Here is a 17,297-nt window from a genome sequence, read left to right as displayed (position 1 = left end):
TGGATCGTGACCAAGTGTTACAGACTATTGCAGAACGCCTACGGCGAGCTCAGGTTCGCATGAAAGATGTCTACGACAAGGGACACCGTGATGTCTCTTACGAGGTAGGGGACTATGTTTGGTTACGCCTACAACAGCATCGACAGCAGTCCATTGCGGGACCATCGCGCCATAAACTCTCTCCCAAGTATTTTGGGCCTTTCCCCATTATTATGAGTGTGGCGCCAGTGGCCTATCAACTACAACTGCCAGCCACGGCCAAGCTGCATGATGGGTTTCATGTCTCCCTCCTGAAACCGTATACGGGGATACCACCTACATCCTCTCCGTTTCTTCCTACAGTGGCCGAGGGACATGTCATTCTTACAGCATCCACGGTGTTACGTGCCCATTTGGTCAATGACCAGTGGGAGATTCTAGTCTAGTGGACAGCTACAGAACTGGAGGCAGCTACCTGGGAGCGGTTAGACATCTTCAAACAGGTATACCCAGCTTACGAGCTTGAGGACAAGCTCTTTCTACAAGGGGAGGCAGATGTTGTGGACTTAGTAGCACACCGACTCACTCAAAGGAGGAGACAATGACTCAATGAGTTCATTAGTTTTATATTTCATAATCTATATTGCTTTAAGTATAATTTTTCATTACTTATGTAAGGAGTAAGGACGTAGGGGCAGAATTGTCATTTTAAGCCCTAAAACACTTATGACGTCAAACCCTATTTAAAGGGTAAAGAAATAGAGAAAAGGCAAGTATTGATTTTAGGTTAAACAGGCTTGGAGTTCTCCTTGACGAGCTCTAGGGTTTGGAGGTCTCCCTTGATGATCTCTAGGTCTAGGTTCCCTTAGAATCTGCATATCTCTCCATCATTCTTGATTTACTATTCCATTGATCCTTACCGAAGAAGAGAAGGGAGTTTGTTGTCCCTTTTCCGAGTTCAAACAGAGGCTCCAGCCTCCATTTCATCACAAGCAACAAGAGAAGGATTCTCCCTCTCTTTCCGAGCAAGAATTGAGGTCTTCCCACCATCCTACCACGAGCAACCATAAAGAAGGTTTCCTTCCAGCGTTGAGATCAACAAGAAGCAAGGTAAGGAGTTCCTCACTGTAGGCCCAAGGACTGTCCAAGTTAGGGGTTGCAACCCTAACACGAGCAGCAGCAAGGGGAGGAGGGGGGAGGGGGATCATACCCTCTTTCCCATGATCAAGAAAAGGGAACCCTTTCCCATTACAATTCGAGTACAGCAGCATAGGGTCCCCTGGCCCTACCGAGCAACATACTAGCCTCACAAAAGAGGTTGTTTTCCTCTTGACCGAGACCAGACCAAGAAAGGGTCACTTACAATGCTGGAGTCTCAAGTCCCACGCCGTGTTACTTGATCCATGACTAGGGACCGTAACAACTCGGCCTTAGTAGAGGATTTAGAAACACAATCTTGTTTCTTATATCTCCAAGAAATTAAGGCATCACCTAAAAACATACAATAACCAGTAGTAGATTGACGTGTATCCGGACACCTAGTCCAATCAGCATCACTATAAGCAACAAGTTGAAGGGATGAGCCTGTAGGAAAGAATAATCCACAAGAGGGAGAACCTCGAAGATAGCGGATGATGCGTCGAACTGCAGTAATATGGAGATGCCGAGGAAAGGATGTAAACTGTCTGACCTGATGAACTACATAGGAGATATAAAGGTGAGTAGTGGTCAAGTAGATGAGACTCCCAACCAGGGGCCGATAGAGAGTAGGGTCATCTAGAAGGTCCCCTTCATCTTTCCTGTATTTGACATTAACCTTCATAGGAGTATCAACAGAAGCAGTGTCTTTCAAACCAGCCAAGGCAATAATATCTTCAATATACTTATGTTGGTATAAGAAAATACCATTGGCCCTAAGAAATAGGTGAGCTGACCAAGATCTTTCATATGGAAAGTGGCATGCAACAGCTGCTAAACCTTAGTAATCAAACCACAGTCAGTGCCAGTAATGATAATATCATCCACATAAACCAAGAGAAGGATTATACCCGATGCAAACTTGTGGAAGAAAAGAGAAGAATCATACTGATTTTGTGTAAACCAGAAGGTAAGAAGCGTACTGTGAAACTTCTTAAGCCAAGCTTGGGGAGCTTGCTTGAGTCCATACAGAGAACGCCTGAGCTTACAAACATCATGAGGAGAAGAAGTAGTCATGCCAGAGGGAAGCTTCATGTAGATCTCTTCTTAAAGATCACCGTGAAGAAAGGCATCCATCAGATGCAGTTACCATGACTGAGAAATAGCATTAGCTAAGATGGTTCGAACCGTGGTCATTTTCGCAATAGGAGCAAATGTATCTTGTAATCAATCCCATATTCTTATTTGTGGCCCAAAGCTACTAGACGAGCTTTGTACCGATCCAAAGAGCCATCAGAGGGAAGCTTTACAGAGAAAACCCATTTACTCCCAAGAGGCTTGATTGTAGAAGGGCAAGGAACAATATTCCAAGTGTGATTCTTCTCAAATACTAAAAGTTCTGTTTGCATTGCATTTTGTCAACACTCATGTTCCATGGCCTGTTTGTAGCAAGAGCGAATGAAAATAGAGCATAAAGTAGCCACATGAGAGACAGTGGAAGAGAAACCATACCAATTAGGGGGCCGAGAAGGGCGAGTAGACAGGAGAAAGGTGGTGGAAGCAAGAGCAAGCGCCAAGTCAAGATCGTGAGGGGGCACAAAGGAAGTAGAACCAGACTCATGTCGACCACGTCTTCCATACACAAAACCAGGTTTGAACCTTTCCACAATTGTTGGGGAATCATAAAAGCTAGGCAGAAGAGATAAAGATGTAGATGGCAGCTCAACATGAGATGGAAAGAAATATTGATTTTCAAAGAAAACCACATTCCTAGAAACACATATACGACGAGCATGTGGATCATAACAAACATAACCCTTTTGAGGTATAGCATAACCAAGAAAAGCACACTTAACAAATGGAGTGGTCAGTTTTTGTCGTTCATGAGCAAGGAGATGCACAAAACAAATTCAACCAAAAGTCCGAAGATCAGAATATGAAGGAGAATGGTCAAACAACTTAAAGAAGGGAGAAACATGGTGTAATGTAGGAGAGGGTAAGCGATTGATCAAATGAACCGAAGCAGAAAGCGCTTCACACCAAAAGCGAGGAGGAACAGATAATTCAAGTAAAAGGGTTCTTACCACATCAAGAAGGTGACGATTTTTTCGCTCAGCAACACCATTTTTTTGCAGTGTTGAAGGACAAGAACGCTGAGAGATGATCCCTTTGCTTTGAAGAAAGTCTAGAAACTCATGTGACATGTATTCGCCGCCAAAATCAGAGTGCAAGACCTTGATGCTGGTAGAGAATTGAGTCTCAAGAAGCGCAAGAAAATGCTTAAATACTAAAAACACCTCGGCCTTAGCCCGTAGGAAGTAAACCCAAGTAAAGCGACTACAATCATCAATAGAAGTAACAAAGTACTTGTAATGCGCATGAGAAACAACAGGTGCATTCACCCAAACATCGGTATTGAAACATTGTAAGGCATGAGATGCATGATGAGGAAAAGGTAGAACTTTACTTTTGCTAAGTTTGCATGATGGACATTCAAAGGAAAGATCAAGCGAAGAACATGCTTTATGTCCCAATAAACCAGAATTAAACAAGCCTAGACGTTTATGCCACATCTTAGTTCCAGAACCAACAACATTACATGCAAAAGAAAGTAAAGGAAAACTAGGAATAATGGTGGAAGGAAAAATCTAAAGAGGAAAGAGTCGTCCCACTTTAGGCCTCTTCGTGATCATCTTCCCTGACACTTGATCTTGCACGACACAACCAAAACGAGATAAATGGAAATTATAATTATTATCAACCAATTGACCAACAGAAATAAGATTTGTGGAGAGGTCAGGAGACACAAAAACATCAGTTAAGGAAGAGGAAAGATCATCAATAGCACTAATAGGTAGAGAACTGCCATCAGCGGTGTTAATTTTCAGATTTCCATCATAATTTCTGACATTGGAAAGAGAAACAACAGTATTGGTCATATGGTTAGAGGTCCCGGAGTCAAAATACCATAGTCAAAATACCATAGCTGAGAAAAAACTTTATGATTACCTGAGAGTCCAAAACAAGAAAAGGCAGAAATGATCATCTGTTGTACCATTTCAGGAGTGAGTATGTTCGGGTTTGCTAAGGCAGCATGAGCAGGCATAGGAACAACCGGCGAGGCAGCAAGCAATGCAGCAGATCTAGAGGCACCAGCGAAGGCATGATAAGCAGTACCCTGCTTCCTTTCAGGTTGAACGGGACAAGCAGAGATGATATGACCCTGTTTCTTGCAGTAGTTACATAATTTCTTAGGGCAATCCCGAACAATATGACCAAAAACTTTACAACTAAAGCACTGGGCAGCACGCATGTCTCTACCCTTATTCCTCCCTTGTGCTACATAAGCCACAGGAACTGGGGCACTAACGTTAGCCCGATGTTCCATGCCAGCCTGAGTTACGATACGCTGCTCCTCACTTTCACTAAAACAAGCATCTAGAGATGGTACAAGATGATGATTCATCATATTAGAGCGTGCAATGTCAAAATCGGAATGGAACTTCATCAAGAATTGATCTTTCTTGCTTGTTTCATACACAGCTTGAACAACAAGAGAGAGCCACAACGGGAACATTAGCATAAACAATGTCTGAATAGTCGGCCCAAAGATTTTGGAAACCAGAAAAATATTCCTCAATGGAGAGACTTCCCTGTGAGTCTAACCTCTCAGATGACATGATAAAATCCACAATAATCCTCTCTGGACAGAACCCCACACTGAAACAATCCCGAAGCCACAAAGAACTCCACAAAACAAATTGTCGCCGACCACTATCCTTCTTTGATTTCGAAGTTCCCCGAGCAATCACCAACGACCACCCTAGCCTGGCAACCACACTTCAATGATCTCCTCCAAAACCCTAATTTCTCACCCGTCTACCCGAAGCCTCTGCTCAGTTTGCTAAAGCCTCTGCCACATGTTGAAGCTGCGTCAAATTGCTCAGTGTGCTGAAATTGCGTCAAACCAGTCTACTCGAGGCCTTATCGGAATCTCAGATGACGCCGATGAGCTCCACACTGATGAACTCAGATTCCATACATAAACGAAGATCCTTCGAAAGTTCACAGAAAAAGAAATCAAATCTATGAACCCCGAGTCTACTCACCCCGGCAAAGACTACCACGACGTCAAATGAGAAACTTCCGAAATCCACTATAGAAATAAGAACCTCCGCAAATAACCTCCGAAATCCACTGCAAAACCCAGATGAAGCCGAGAAAACTATGAACCTAGCTCTGATACCATGTCAATCGATGATACTCAAAGAGATTTCTGGAAAGATCTCCTCTTCAATCTATTCCCGAGAATTCTTATTACACAGCAAGGTCGCAAGCCTCTGCTCTTTCCCGCTCCCAATTTCTCCTTTTCTCTCAATAGTCCCGTAAGTGATAACCCTAAGAAAATTACAATCATGCCCCTCCCCACTTAAACTATTTTATATATATACGATAACAATTGCTTCTTCAAATAAGAGGATAAATCCACAAATAACACCCCACCAATTGTTAGTGTGAGAAAATCAGCTCAAGGGTATTTCGGCCATTTTACATGATCGAATATTTTATATTATGGCCCTATCTTGTTAGGCGTGTTTGATTGAGTCCATGTACAAATTTTTATATTCATAGGAAGAGTAGAATGGGAGTTATGAGGGAATAAGTGTTTTCTATGTAAGAGGAGCATTTTTGTTATTTCTATAAACTATGACTTAAACCTAAATAAATAGCATTAGGGATCATGCACAACCCCCAATGCAGCTCATTCAATGCTTTGGCATATTTTCTCTCTTCTTTCTCTCTCTTCCTCTTCTCTCTTTCTAGATTTTCACACTTTTTACTTGGTATCAGAGCAGTGATCGTTGTTGGGAGTACATCTTAGCCAGAAAATCTCCTTTTTATCTAGACGTTTTCACAAAATCAAGATTTTTTCAGATCTCATTGGTGACAGGTTGGTAAAAATTCAATTTTTTTTCCTTGTCTTCTGCCATAACCTTAGGGTTACTTGTTCTATCATCCTTTAAAGGATTATTCATGCTTTGATTGCCCTCAAAAGATTTATTTTGAGAGATCTTGGGATGTGTGTCACCTATCCCTATACCAATGCCTACATCATCAATCTGCATGCTAACGTCAACCCTAATTGTGGTCTATTCTTAGAAGATCTTCTATCTATTTGATATATGGTGTTGATTTGAGCATATATTACTTGTGCACATCTCATTCCTGCCCTAACCCTAATTTTTACGAAGTGGGTCCACATCTTTGGAATTTGCAAAAGTGTTTGGATATTGAAATTGAATTTTTTGGGGATTCTATACTTACTCTATGACTGATTTGGGTGAAGTTTATGTACCATTTAGAGATATGGGCGGATTTCACAGCAAAGATGTTGTGTTTATGACATCTAAGAAGTTGACGGGACCAAATTATTTCAATTAGGCCAGGTCAGTGAGAATGTTCTTGAAGGGTAGAAAGAGGACAAAGTACATCTGAGATGATCCTCCAATCCCAACGACTGATGATTGGAAGGCTGAAGACAACCAAATTATGACTTGGATTGTCAACAGTATTGATTCATCATTAAGGAATCAAGTATGCATTGTGAAACAGCAAAGGCTATGTGGGTTTCTTTGGAGTATCTATATGCTCAAGAGAGCAATTTATCCAGAGTTTATGAATTATACACCAATTTATTTGGTTTAAAAAAGGTTAACAAGACTGTTACACGATATTACAGTGCATTTGAGGGATTGTGGTAAGGAAATTAATGTGTATCGTCCTTTCACTACAGATGAGCAGGAATTAAGGAAACAACAGAACCAACTATTGGTGGCGAAGTTTCTTGATGGCCTAGGTGGGAAGTTTGACAACATTAAACGGCACAGATCTTGGCTTCAGAAAAGGTACCCTCGTTACCCACTACTTTCAACAGAATTGTGAAGGCAAAAACAACTTTGGTATCTAAAGAAGAAAAAGGAGGTAAAGTAATAGATGTTGCTACACTTAATACCTTGGGCCCTAGTCCTAGCCCAACAGACTCGTCTCGAGGTCAGACAGGTTCTGGGAGAGGTAGAAGCAGAGATTGAGGCAGAGGTGATGGTAAGTCCCAGAGGAAATGTGTCCATTGTGGATGAAATAACCATTACTCTGATAGATGCTGGATAAAATTTGGAAAGCCTGCCTGGGCAAACTCTACCAACCATGAAACTAGTGGATGACATCAGAGGTTGTTGCTTTTGTTCCCTCAGGAGGAGCTGATGAGACAAAACAATAATTTCAGCAACAACAACAAATTATACAGTGTCTAGCTCAGTTATCAGTTGGTTCATCTTCAGCATCTATGATTCATGCTCCTACTCCTACTGCTAATATGGCTACTTGAGGTACGTCCGCACTTCATGTGTCTTTTTCCCCTACCTGGGTTATTGATTCCAGAGTTACTGCTCATATGTCAGGTATGTCATCTTTGTTTTCTAAAATGAAAAAGTCATCACATATAAAACAAGTAAATTTAGTTGATGGGTCTGTTTCCTCAGTCCAGGGTGTTGGCACTGTTAACCCTGCATCATTCTTGTCTCCTCAGTTTGCTTTACTAGTTCCTAAATTTCCCTTAAATCTGTTGTTAGTGAGCTAATTAACTAAGTCTATGAATTGTTCTCTGATGTTTTATCTAATTCATTGTCTATTTCAGGATCTCACAACGAAGAGGACGATTGGTTCCGCTTGAGAGAGGTGGTTTGTATTATTTGGAGAGCCATTTGCCAGATAATAGACTACATGCACTTCATACATCTACTACCCCATTCCAATGGCATTTGCGATTAGGTCATCCTTCATCAACAAAACTAATTCAAGTCTTTCCAGAATTTTCCTCAATATTTTCTTTCAATGCGAGTCGTGTCAACTAGGCAAGCACTATCGGAGTTCCTTTCTAGCCTCACATAATAAGATAAGTCAACTATTTAAGGTTGTTCATTCAGATATTTGGGGTCCTTGTCCTGTAACAAGTTTGTTTGGATTTAGGTACTTTATCTCATTTATTCATGATTTTAGTAGGTGCACTTGGCTCTATCTCTTTCAGAAGAAATCTGAAGCTTTTGATGTATTCAAGCTCTTTTACAATGAAATAAATAATCAATTTTTGGCTTCTACCAATGGTCTTGAATTCGTGAACCATAAGTTTAACAGTTTTTGTCAAAATCAATGGATCATTCATCAAACCTCATGTGTGTTCACTCCATAACAAAATGGAGTTGCAGAGCGTAAAAATCATCATCTACTATGATGCTACATATGAAGGTTCTTAAGCATTTTTGGGGTGATGCAGTACTTATTGCATGGTACTTGATCAATAGGATGCCTTCATTTGTCCTTGAAGGTAAAATTCTCATTCAAATTTTATTGCCTTCAGCTCCATTGTTCTCAGCTTCTCCTTGTGTCTTCGGATGTGTTTGTTTTACTCACGTTATAGGATCATCCAAAGATAAGTTATCTCCTCGTGCAACTAAGAGTCTTTATTGGGTATTCTCATACACAAAAAGGATACAAGTGTTTTTGTCCATCCACTAGAAAAACATTTGTATCCGTAGGTAGCACATTTTTTTAGGATACTCCCTTCTTTGAGTCTACTACTTCCATTGATGTCTACCCCAGTTTCTGAGTTAGTTATTCCTCTGCCAGTGGATGATTGTTTTGGACCTATGCAAAATACCAACGTTGAGAAATGCTTGCATGTATATCGGCGTCGACATGTGCATCCCTCTCAGCCAACGGCCTCCTCTTCCATGCAAGACCACGACTCATCTTCGTCTAAGGATCCTGAGATAAGTGATTTGCACCTACCCATTGCTTTAAGGAAAGGTGCTCGGAAAGGTACTCGTCATCTATTGTCTCATTTTGTGTCATATGATCATTTGTTTGACAACTAGAGAAAGTTTGCATTGTCTATCTCTGCTTGCACTATTCCTTCTTCAATGCAGGATGCTATGTCCTCTCCACAGTGGAAGCAAGCTATGGATGTTGAGATGGTTGCTCTGTTAGAGTAAGGAACCTGGCAGTTATGTGAGTTACCTTCAAGTGCTACAGTGGTTAGTTGTAGATGGGTGCATACAGTCAAGTACAAGGTTGATGGCTCGGTTGAGAGGTATAAAGGTCGTCTGGTGGCCAAAGGATATGCACAAACTTATAGTATAGATGTGTTTGAAATTTTTTCTCCAGTTGTTCGATTATCTTCGGTACACATTTTAGTGTCTATTGTTGTTACTCAGGTTTGGCCCTTATGCCAGTTAGACATAAAGAATGTTTTTCTATATGGAGATCTAGAAGAAGAGGTCTACATGGAGCAACCTCCGGGGTATGTTGCTCAGGGGGAGATGCACAAGTTATGTAGACTCAAGAAAACAATCTATGGGCTAAAACAAAGCCCTCATGCTTTGTTTGAAAATTTTACCTAAGTAGTGATGTCTATGGGCTTTTCTAGGAGCCACTGCGATCATTCACTATTTATCATGAAAAGGCCTTTCGGGATCATAGTTTTACTTGTATATGTAGATGATATTATATTGTCTGGCAATGATACCCCTGGAATTGAAGAAGTTAAAAAACTACTTGCTACTCACTTCCAGACTAAAGTCTTGGGAGCATTGAAATACTTCTTGGGTGTTAAAGTTTCAAGAAGCAAAGAAGGACTGGTGCTATCTCAAATAAAGTATATAACCAATCTGCTACATGAGTATGGATAATTGGGAGCTAAACCGGCAAATACTCCAATGGAAGTTGGACTCAATCTACATGAAGATTATAGAATTGAATGATACAACATTGTATAGGAGATTGTTAGGGAAACTCATATATGCCACAGTTACACGCACAGATATATCCTTTACAGTAAGTGTAGTAAGCCAGTTTATGGAACACCCGCGTAAGATTCATCTTGAAGCAGCTCAGAGGATATTGAGACATTTCAAGGGAGCACCAAGGAAAGATCTTTTCTTTAAAAATAGTGGTCACTTGAAAATTGAGGCCTTCTCTGATGTAGACACTATGTTGGGTCAAAGCTAGATAGAAAATTAACCACGGGCTATTATGTCTTTCTGGGTGGCAATTTAATCAGTTGGAAAAGCAAAAAACAGAATGTTGTAGTTAGATATAGCACAAAAACATAATATAGGGCTATGACACATTGTTAGCGAGCTCATGTAGGGGAGATTGATATCGCAATCTCTTGTTGTTAGGAGTTAGCTCCTCCTCTTTGCCCTCTTTAATAAAATCACATTTCATAGAAAAAAAAAAAAGAAGGCTTCCATCAGAATGAAGTCATGACTATGTTTTGTGATAACCAGGCCATTATATTTATTGCCAACAATCCAATTTTTCATGAGAGAACAAAATGCTTAGAGGTTGGTTATCATTTTGTTAGAGATGTTGTGATGAAGAAAGATGTGATCACTCCCTATGTTCGTTAGGCTAATCAACTTGGAGATATTCTCACCAAGACATTAAGGAAACGTGAATTCATGCACTTTTGTGAGCTGGGCCTCATGAATATATATGCCCCAGCTTGAGGGGGAGTGTGAGAAAATTAACTCAAGGGTATTTTGGTTATTTTATATGATCAAATATTTTATATTATCGCCCAATCTTGTTTAGCATATTTGATTTAGTCTATGTACAAATTTTTATATTCATAGGAAGAATAGAATGGGAGTTATAAGGGAATAAGTATTTTTATGTAAGAGGGTTTTTTTTATCATTTCTGTAAATTATGACTTAAACCTAAATAAATAGCATTGGGGGTCATGCACAACCCCCAACACATCTCATTCAGAGCTTTGACATCTTTGCTCTCTTCTTTCTCTCTCTCTTCCTCTTCTCTCTCTCTCTAGATTTTTCACTCTTTACCGTCCAGCATGTTCTTCTTCACTGCGGGTTCTCTTGGCAAGTCTGGATGGTGATTTTTCAAGAGGTTGGTATTCAAGTAGTGCTTCATCTGTTGTGGAGGAAATGTCTTTTTAGTCTCTAGGTTTGTATTTTTTCTTATTGAATATATTTACAACTCTTCTCAAAAAAAAAAGTAGTGCTTCATCAGGACCTTTTAGGCACTTGCCAAATGGTGTTGGAGACTCGCCTACCTAGAATGGGCAAGTTGCTCCTCTCAGCTTGCCTTGCTCATGTTTCGTGGTGCCTATGGCTAGAGCGCAACAACCAAAGATTCGACTCCAAACCCAACACCCCGGATAGCACTGCCTCTTATGTAGTGGGCATGATTTCTAGTTGGTTGTACACTAGGAAAGAATTTGCCTCTCTGGCAGGTATATCCCTTCGCAGGAATTGGAATTTGTTGGCTCATATAGCGGGTCCCCACAAGATGCCGGTCATGGCTGTATAGTAAGCTCCCCCTAGCGACTACGTCAAGCTAAACTTTGACAGAAGTCCCTTGGGATGTCCCAGGCCGGCGGGTGCAGGAGGTGTCTTCAGGGACAGTAGTGGAGAGATCATTCACTCTTATGCAAGGCCGGTTGGTATTACCGACTCCCGCACTGCTGAAGTGAGTGCCCTCCATTATGGGCTGCAAATTTTCAAAGACCGTCTCCACTGAAAGTTGCTTATCGAATGGGATTCCAAAGACGTCATGCTCCATCTCAAGCTCTCCCCCGGCGCCAATGCCCTATCATTGCTTGTATTGCTGACATTGTGTCCACAATTTATTGTACTTGGAATTACATTCCTAAATCAGCCAACTCCTTGGCTGATAGATTAGCTAAATTTGGAACCTCCCAGCAATCTCTCATTGTTTAGGACGGTTCCCCCTCCCTGTAATCTTGCTCTTTTTAGCCTTTTAATATAATTCAACATCATTTCAAAAATAAAAATAAAAATTCTGGTAAGAAGCTCAAACGAAACCTTGGACCAGTAGGAAGGAGGAGACACGATCAATGACAATGGTGATAGAATTAAACTGGTAATTTGACCTCGTTTAGCATGTGGGCCTCACATCACTCTAGCACAAAGCACTTCACCAAGGGCTCAAGCTCTATAGCAGCTCACTCTCTCATTTGTTGATAGTGGAGTGTGAGTCATCATCAATTGGATTCCATGTTGTTCTTCCCTACCAATTATGTAAAATTAGAGGATAGCTTTCCACCCAGTGCACTATCTCATGGGTCAACATGTAGAGAGAAGTCAATCACGATTGTTAATGAAATATTATTGTGAGAGACTCCTTCCATTTTAACTTCAGACAAGACTCTATCCTAGAACAATATTCATTTCTTTTGAGGCACAATGACCTTTTTTTTTAGTTTTCTCTTAGACTTGTATGTGTTCCCATGGTTCCATATGTTTTCTTCTTTTCTTTTGGTTCCTGGAATATCATTCTCACCGTTTCTTGAAAGAAAATAATGATTCATGAGTAAGCCATAACAGAAGTTTCACAGTTCCCACAAACTTTCCGGAAACAAATGTCCTTTACTCAAGGTTGAGACTCGCTGAGTCAATATCAACACATTAATTGAATGTTAACCATCCTGCATCATACTGGACAGATTTGCAGGCTTCTGCCATCTGCTTGAAGTGAAGAGTGCAACTTTAGAGTAATATTTTATAGAATACAAAATTTTGCCCCAAAATATCCTCCAAGAATTAAAACAAGTGTATCTTCGATTGAAGTACTTTTTTAAACCAAAAAGATTTTAGAAGTCATAAGTGCTTCAGGTTTTCTTTTCCTTTTTAAGGAAAAGTTCTTTAATTCTTTCTGGAAAGCCATCTTGAGAAGCACAAGTAAATGCAAAGACAAATTCAGTGACCTCATTCATTTGAATTGGCTTTCATTATTAGTGAGTCTCTACTAGATCGCTGAGATTACATTCAGCATTAGTAATTATTCCACACGTCCCAGCTTACTAAGATGACTTCCACACAGTTTTTGGTTCACTATACATTCTGTCATACAAAGGAACCTCAGCAATTTATTTGGCAGCAGTTTTTTTTTTTTTTTTTTTTTGGAAAAGTTTATATCAACTCAAGAGATATAATCTGCTATGCTCATGCTTAAGAACATGAAACTCATTTTAATATTTTACATCTAACAGTTGTTAACTCCAATGAGCAAGGATATCTTAATTGCAACATCTCACAAAACATAAGAATAATGGCTAATAGTATTATGATAAAGAATATACTTGACAGTTAGCAATAAAGCATTCAGGAATTGAAAAATTAAAGGGTAAAGATCAGCTGCATAAAGAAGTGTACAAAGATCAGAACCTTCAAATGGTGTCTGATCATAAACAGGAATATGCAAGCATCTCACTTCAAAAACCCTGCACTACAAAGAAATATGAACTTAGTTTTTTTCAGGTATTGCAACTACAAAATGTTACAAAAGGCAACGTTCAGAAGACCCTTCATCAGATAAGACACAATTGTAAATGGCAAATTAAAAAGCAACAAGAAATATGTGCATCAGACACTGTTACTGCTGGGTCGTACTTTTCTCCCTCAGCATTGGCAATAGTTGATACCATCAGATAAGAAACAATTATATTTGGCAATTGAAAAAGCAAGAGGAAATATGTGAATCAGACAATGTTACAACTGGGTCATATTTTTCTCCCTTAGAAGTGGCAATAGTTGATCTCAGTAACTGATGGATTGGGCACCATCAGGAGAGGTAGAAACAAGTTTGGCAGTTCCTCAAACAATATCAGATGGACTTGGTGTTTAAATTGCAAAACTAACAGATTCTTCCTAAGGTAAAGGGAAGAGAATTTTTATGGCATGATTTATGTCATCAGTTTTGGAATTAAAGATCCCGTCCCCTCATATTTGTTATGTCCCATATTGGTATATTCAAAAGCAATTTAATTTATGTTATAAAACATGAATAACCTTTTTTTATGAAATGTCTGAATATGTATAAAAAGAGGAAGAAAGACAACCTATCCTCAATGAACATCCTCAATCATAGAATTCTATCCTTGTAAAGCAGAAGTGCTTTATGATTTTCAAGAATAATACTTACTAAAATTTACGCAAGGCTGAAAACAGTACAAAGCAGTCTGCAACTTTTTTTTTCAAAAAATCGAGGAAATGTCATAACAGGTGAACTTTCTCCTTCTTATTTTTTAAGCCTGTTATCATGTAGGATCAAGTAATGAAGTGTTGTGAAAATCATTTATATAACTGAAATATCATGATCAAGCAATCACATAGTCCTATCGGAAAAGACCTTTGCCTACAGGTGAGTTTAGCTGTGGATGTTGCAGTTCAGTCTTAAACAGTTGGAGAAGTCCACAAGGAACTACACGCTGAGCTTCTTAGGCAGTTTGCTCATCCTTTTGTAAGTTTATTCTCCACCATGTCTTGTTTAATATTAAACGTCATTAGTCCAGTAAAAGAAATTAACTACAATAGAGTCAGTTTGATATTATAACCTGCAAACTTTTTCCTCTGTTTCTCTCTTTATACACAGTACCAATGAAAGACTTAGTCATGTATACTTTTAAGTAGTTTGAGGTGGAGAACTGTAAAAATCCAGATTTGGGTGAAGGAAGATGAGAAAATTGAGAGAAAAAGAAGAAAGGAGAAGAAAAATTTTCTGAAGAGCCTGAAAGGCTTCATTGGGAACTGTGTACGAATTTCCAGACTTCTTAAATAGGTGTTTTGAGTTAAAAATTACATAAAACGCCCCTATACACTTAATAAACCTTAACCTCCTTATATCTCCCTACCTACACATCTTATGTATATGAAAATTTTACCCGTCGATATAATTTACCATGGCAGAACAAGATTACATAAAGAAAATTAACCACTGAAGTGGTAAAATGACCAAAATACCCCTGGATGTATATGTTACTAACCATTGCGCCAAAAGACCGGTCTGTTAGCGAAGGCGCAACATGCATATTAAAGACAAGTCATTCCAACACTCCTCCGCACGGGGAACACCCGTGTACAAATACAAATGCACAATCCCACCTATACGGGGACGGCCAAAGACAAAGTCACACCTATGCAGGGACGAAACAAAGACAAAGTCCCACCTATGCGGGGACGAAACAAACGGGGGGAGCGGGACTCGAACTCGAGACCAGATACATGTTACTAACCATTGCGCCAAAAGAATGGTCTCTTAGCAAAGGCACAACATGCATATTAAAGACAAGTCATTCCAACATTTTCTAACAGAAACAATAAGAATAAGGGGTAAAAGGCTGAACCTCCTATCATAGAAAAGAGAAAGAACAAAAGAAGCGTTTCTGAATTGACAAATATATACCAAAGAAAACATAGTTTATAGTAGAAAAAAAATAAAGAAAGAAAGAAGAAACTTAAAAAACTCAATCCAGGAGGGAAAGATCGCTTACTTGCCGAGAGATTTGTGATGCAGAATGAGCCCCAATCCAACACCATCAACTCCTGAACAACTCAGTTAGAGGAGCAACAAATGAGCTTAATCATCGAATACTCATTAAGTACTATTGCCTACTCAAAACTACTGAAATCCACTTCAAGTAATTGAAAAGGAGCATTTTGCTAAAAGCGAATTTACCTGGTAAAAACAATAAAAGAGGCGCACCCTTGATCGGAGCCCCACACTCGACAGGGCAGAACCAGCGAGGAGGCCCACCGTCTTTCTTAACCAAATCCTTGGCAATGTCCAGATAGTCTATCACACTAGTACTCCCATAACCGTCGTCATAAAACAGATCCAACGCCTCCGGCACCGGCTCCAGCTTCCGTCTAGTCTGCGCACCATTAATACTGGCTTGCTTTCTTCTCTCACTAACCAATGCAGCTCCACCAGGCTCAACCGACAAATCCGACGACGCTTTAACACTCACCATCCTGGAACCACGAAAACCATCGAGACACCGATACGCAGAAAAAGAGTTGAGATTTACAGGGAGCGAGAGAGCAGCAGTATAGGCCATGGTTTCCAGACAGGAGAAGGTTTGAAGTCTTGAACTTTAAACAAGCTGAAACAGCTCTTAACGGAAAGCAAAGCGTCTGGAATGGCTCTTAACAGGAACCAAGCCAGGGCTTTGTCGTTGTGAGCGAGAAGAAGGGTCAGCGCAGCAATCAATAAGAAGTTGAAGACTTGCTTTCAGAGCTGGAAATCAACAAGAAGAGATGATGACGAAATGAGGGGGAGAAAAAGGAAAGAGGAGACAGGAGTCTGTTATTAATTCCTGTGGATCTTTTGCAATTTTTTGTATTAATTCGAGTCATGAATTTTCTTTATAAACAGATTTGCTTTTGCTGAACGAGTGGCCGAGGACGGTTTTGCGAATTCGTAGGAAGTTTGTACTACCAAGTCGACGTTTGCTTCGTATGTCGGCCTTACAACTGCTTTTTTATGGTTTTCTGATTTTTCTTAATTGCTCTTTTTAATTAAATTTTAATATTTAAGTGCAATTTAGTCGTTCAAGGTTCAACAATGGTTAATGAATTAGCATTATTTTATTCAAAAATTATTTTTTTGTTGGAAGACATCTCAAATGGGCAATAAAATAAAAATACCTTCCCCACGTCAAAGAAATGGCAAAGGGTCTCAAATGATGTATGCTTATTTATGATTATTTCTTTTTGAGAGTTTGTAACCCTGAGGGCAATGTAGTTATTCTAACCTTCCTTCATAAACTATAAAAAGTTACTCATGATTAGATCATTAAGTTTCTCATGTTCTCTCTCGAAGTGTCCTTACACTTTTCTCTCTCTCTCGTCTCCTTAGTCCCTCTCTTCTCTTCCTTCTTCCTCTCCTTTTCTTCTCCTCCTCTTCTTCTTTCTCTCTTCTCTTACCCTCTTGGCCGAGTACCTATCATGAGATCTTAAATCTAACAATTTTAATCCAAGATTTTACAATTTACTTAACGATATTACTATTACTTATCAAAAGAGTTAATTAGGTACTCACACCTCTAAAAAATAAAAATAAAAATAAAAATTCTATCATCATCTCAAAATTCATAATATTCCTTTTTTAAAAAAAGAAAAGGGTCAAATAAACTATCTTTAATTTTACATTTTTTATTAGATAATTGTTAAATATGATCGGCATAGATGCCTCTTTTCACTTGAGGCCTTGGGATGTCGTAATTTCCGATACAACAAGTTTTAAATATGGTAAACATAATTCACTTAGGGATAAATTAGTAATTAATTATATAAAAATA

The 17,297-nt window shown here is 39.4% G+C and overlaps 1 protein-coding gene across 2 annotated transcripts in view; it reads right to left on the bottom strand.

Annotated features, from left to right (window-relative positions):
- LOC137958416 (phytyl ester synthase 1, chloroplastic-like) overlaps positions 1-16,303 on the bottom strand; it is a 66,535-nt gene extending 50,232 nt beyond the window's left edge. For both annotated transcript variants that reach the window (XM_068805417.1, XM_068805416.1), the window contains exons 1-3: positions 15,674-16,303; positions 15,489-15,540; positions 13,384-13,439 (exon numbers count right to left, since the gene is read on the bottom strand). In XM_068805417.1, coding sequence (XP_068661518.1) covers positions 13,384-13,439; positions 15,489-15,540; positions 15,674-16,055 — 490 coding nt within the window. In that variant the 5' untranslated portion in view covers positions 16,056-16,303. The remainder of the gene's footprint in view (positions 1-13,383; positions 13,440-15,488; positions 15,541-15,673) is intronic.
- Between the last annotated feature and the right edge of the window lie 994 nt (positions 16,304-17,297).

Source organism: Aristolochia californica, unplaced genomic scaffold (assembly GCF_029961685.1).
Source record: "Aristolochia californica isolate CCGP_79_NKW_82.1479 unplaced genomic scaffold, dmAriCali1.0.hap1 SCAF_3, whole genome shotgun sequence".
NCBI lineage: Eukaryota > Viridiplantae > Streptophyta > Magnoliopsida > Piperales > Aristolochiaceae > Aristolochia > Aristolochia californica.
Note: the sequence above shows the minus strand (reverse complement) of the source record. Positions and strands in the feature narration are given on the sequence as shown.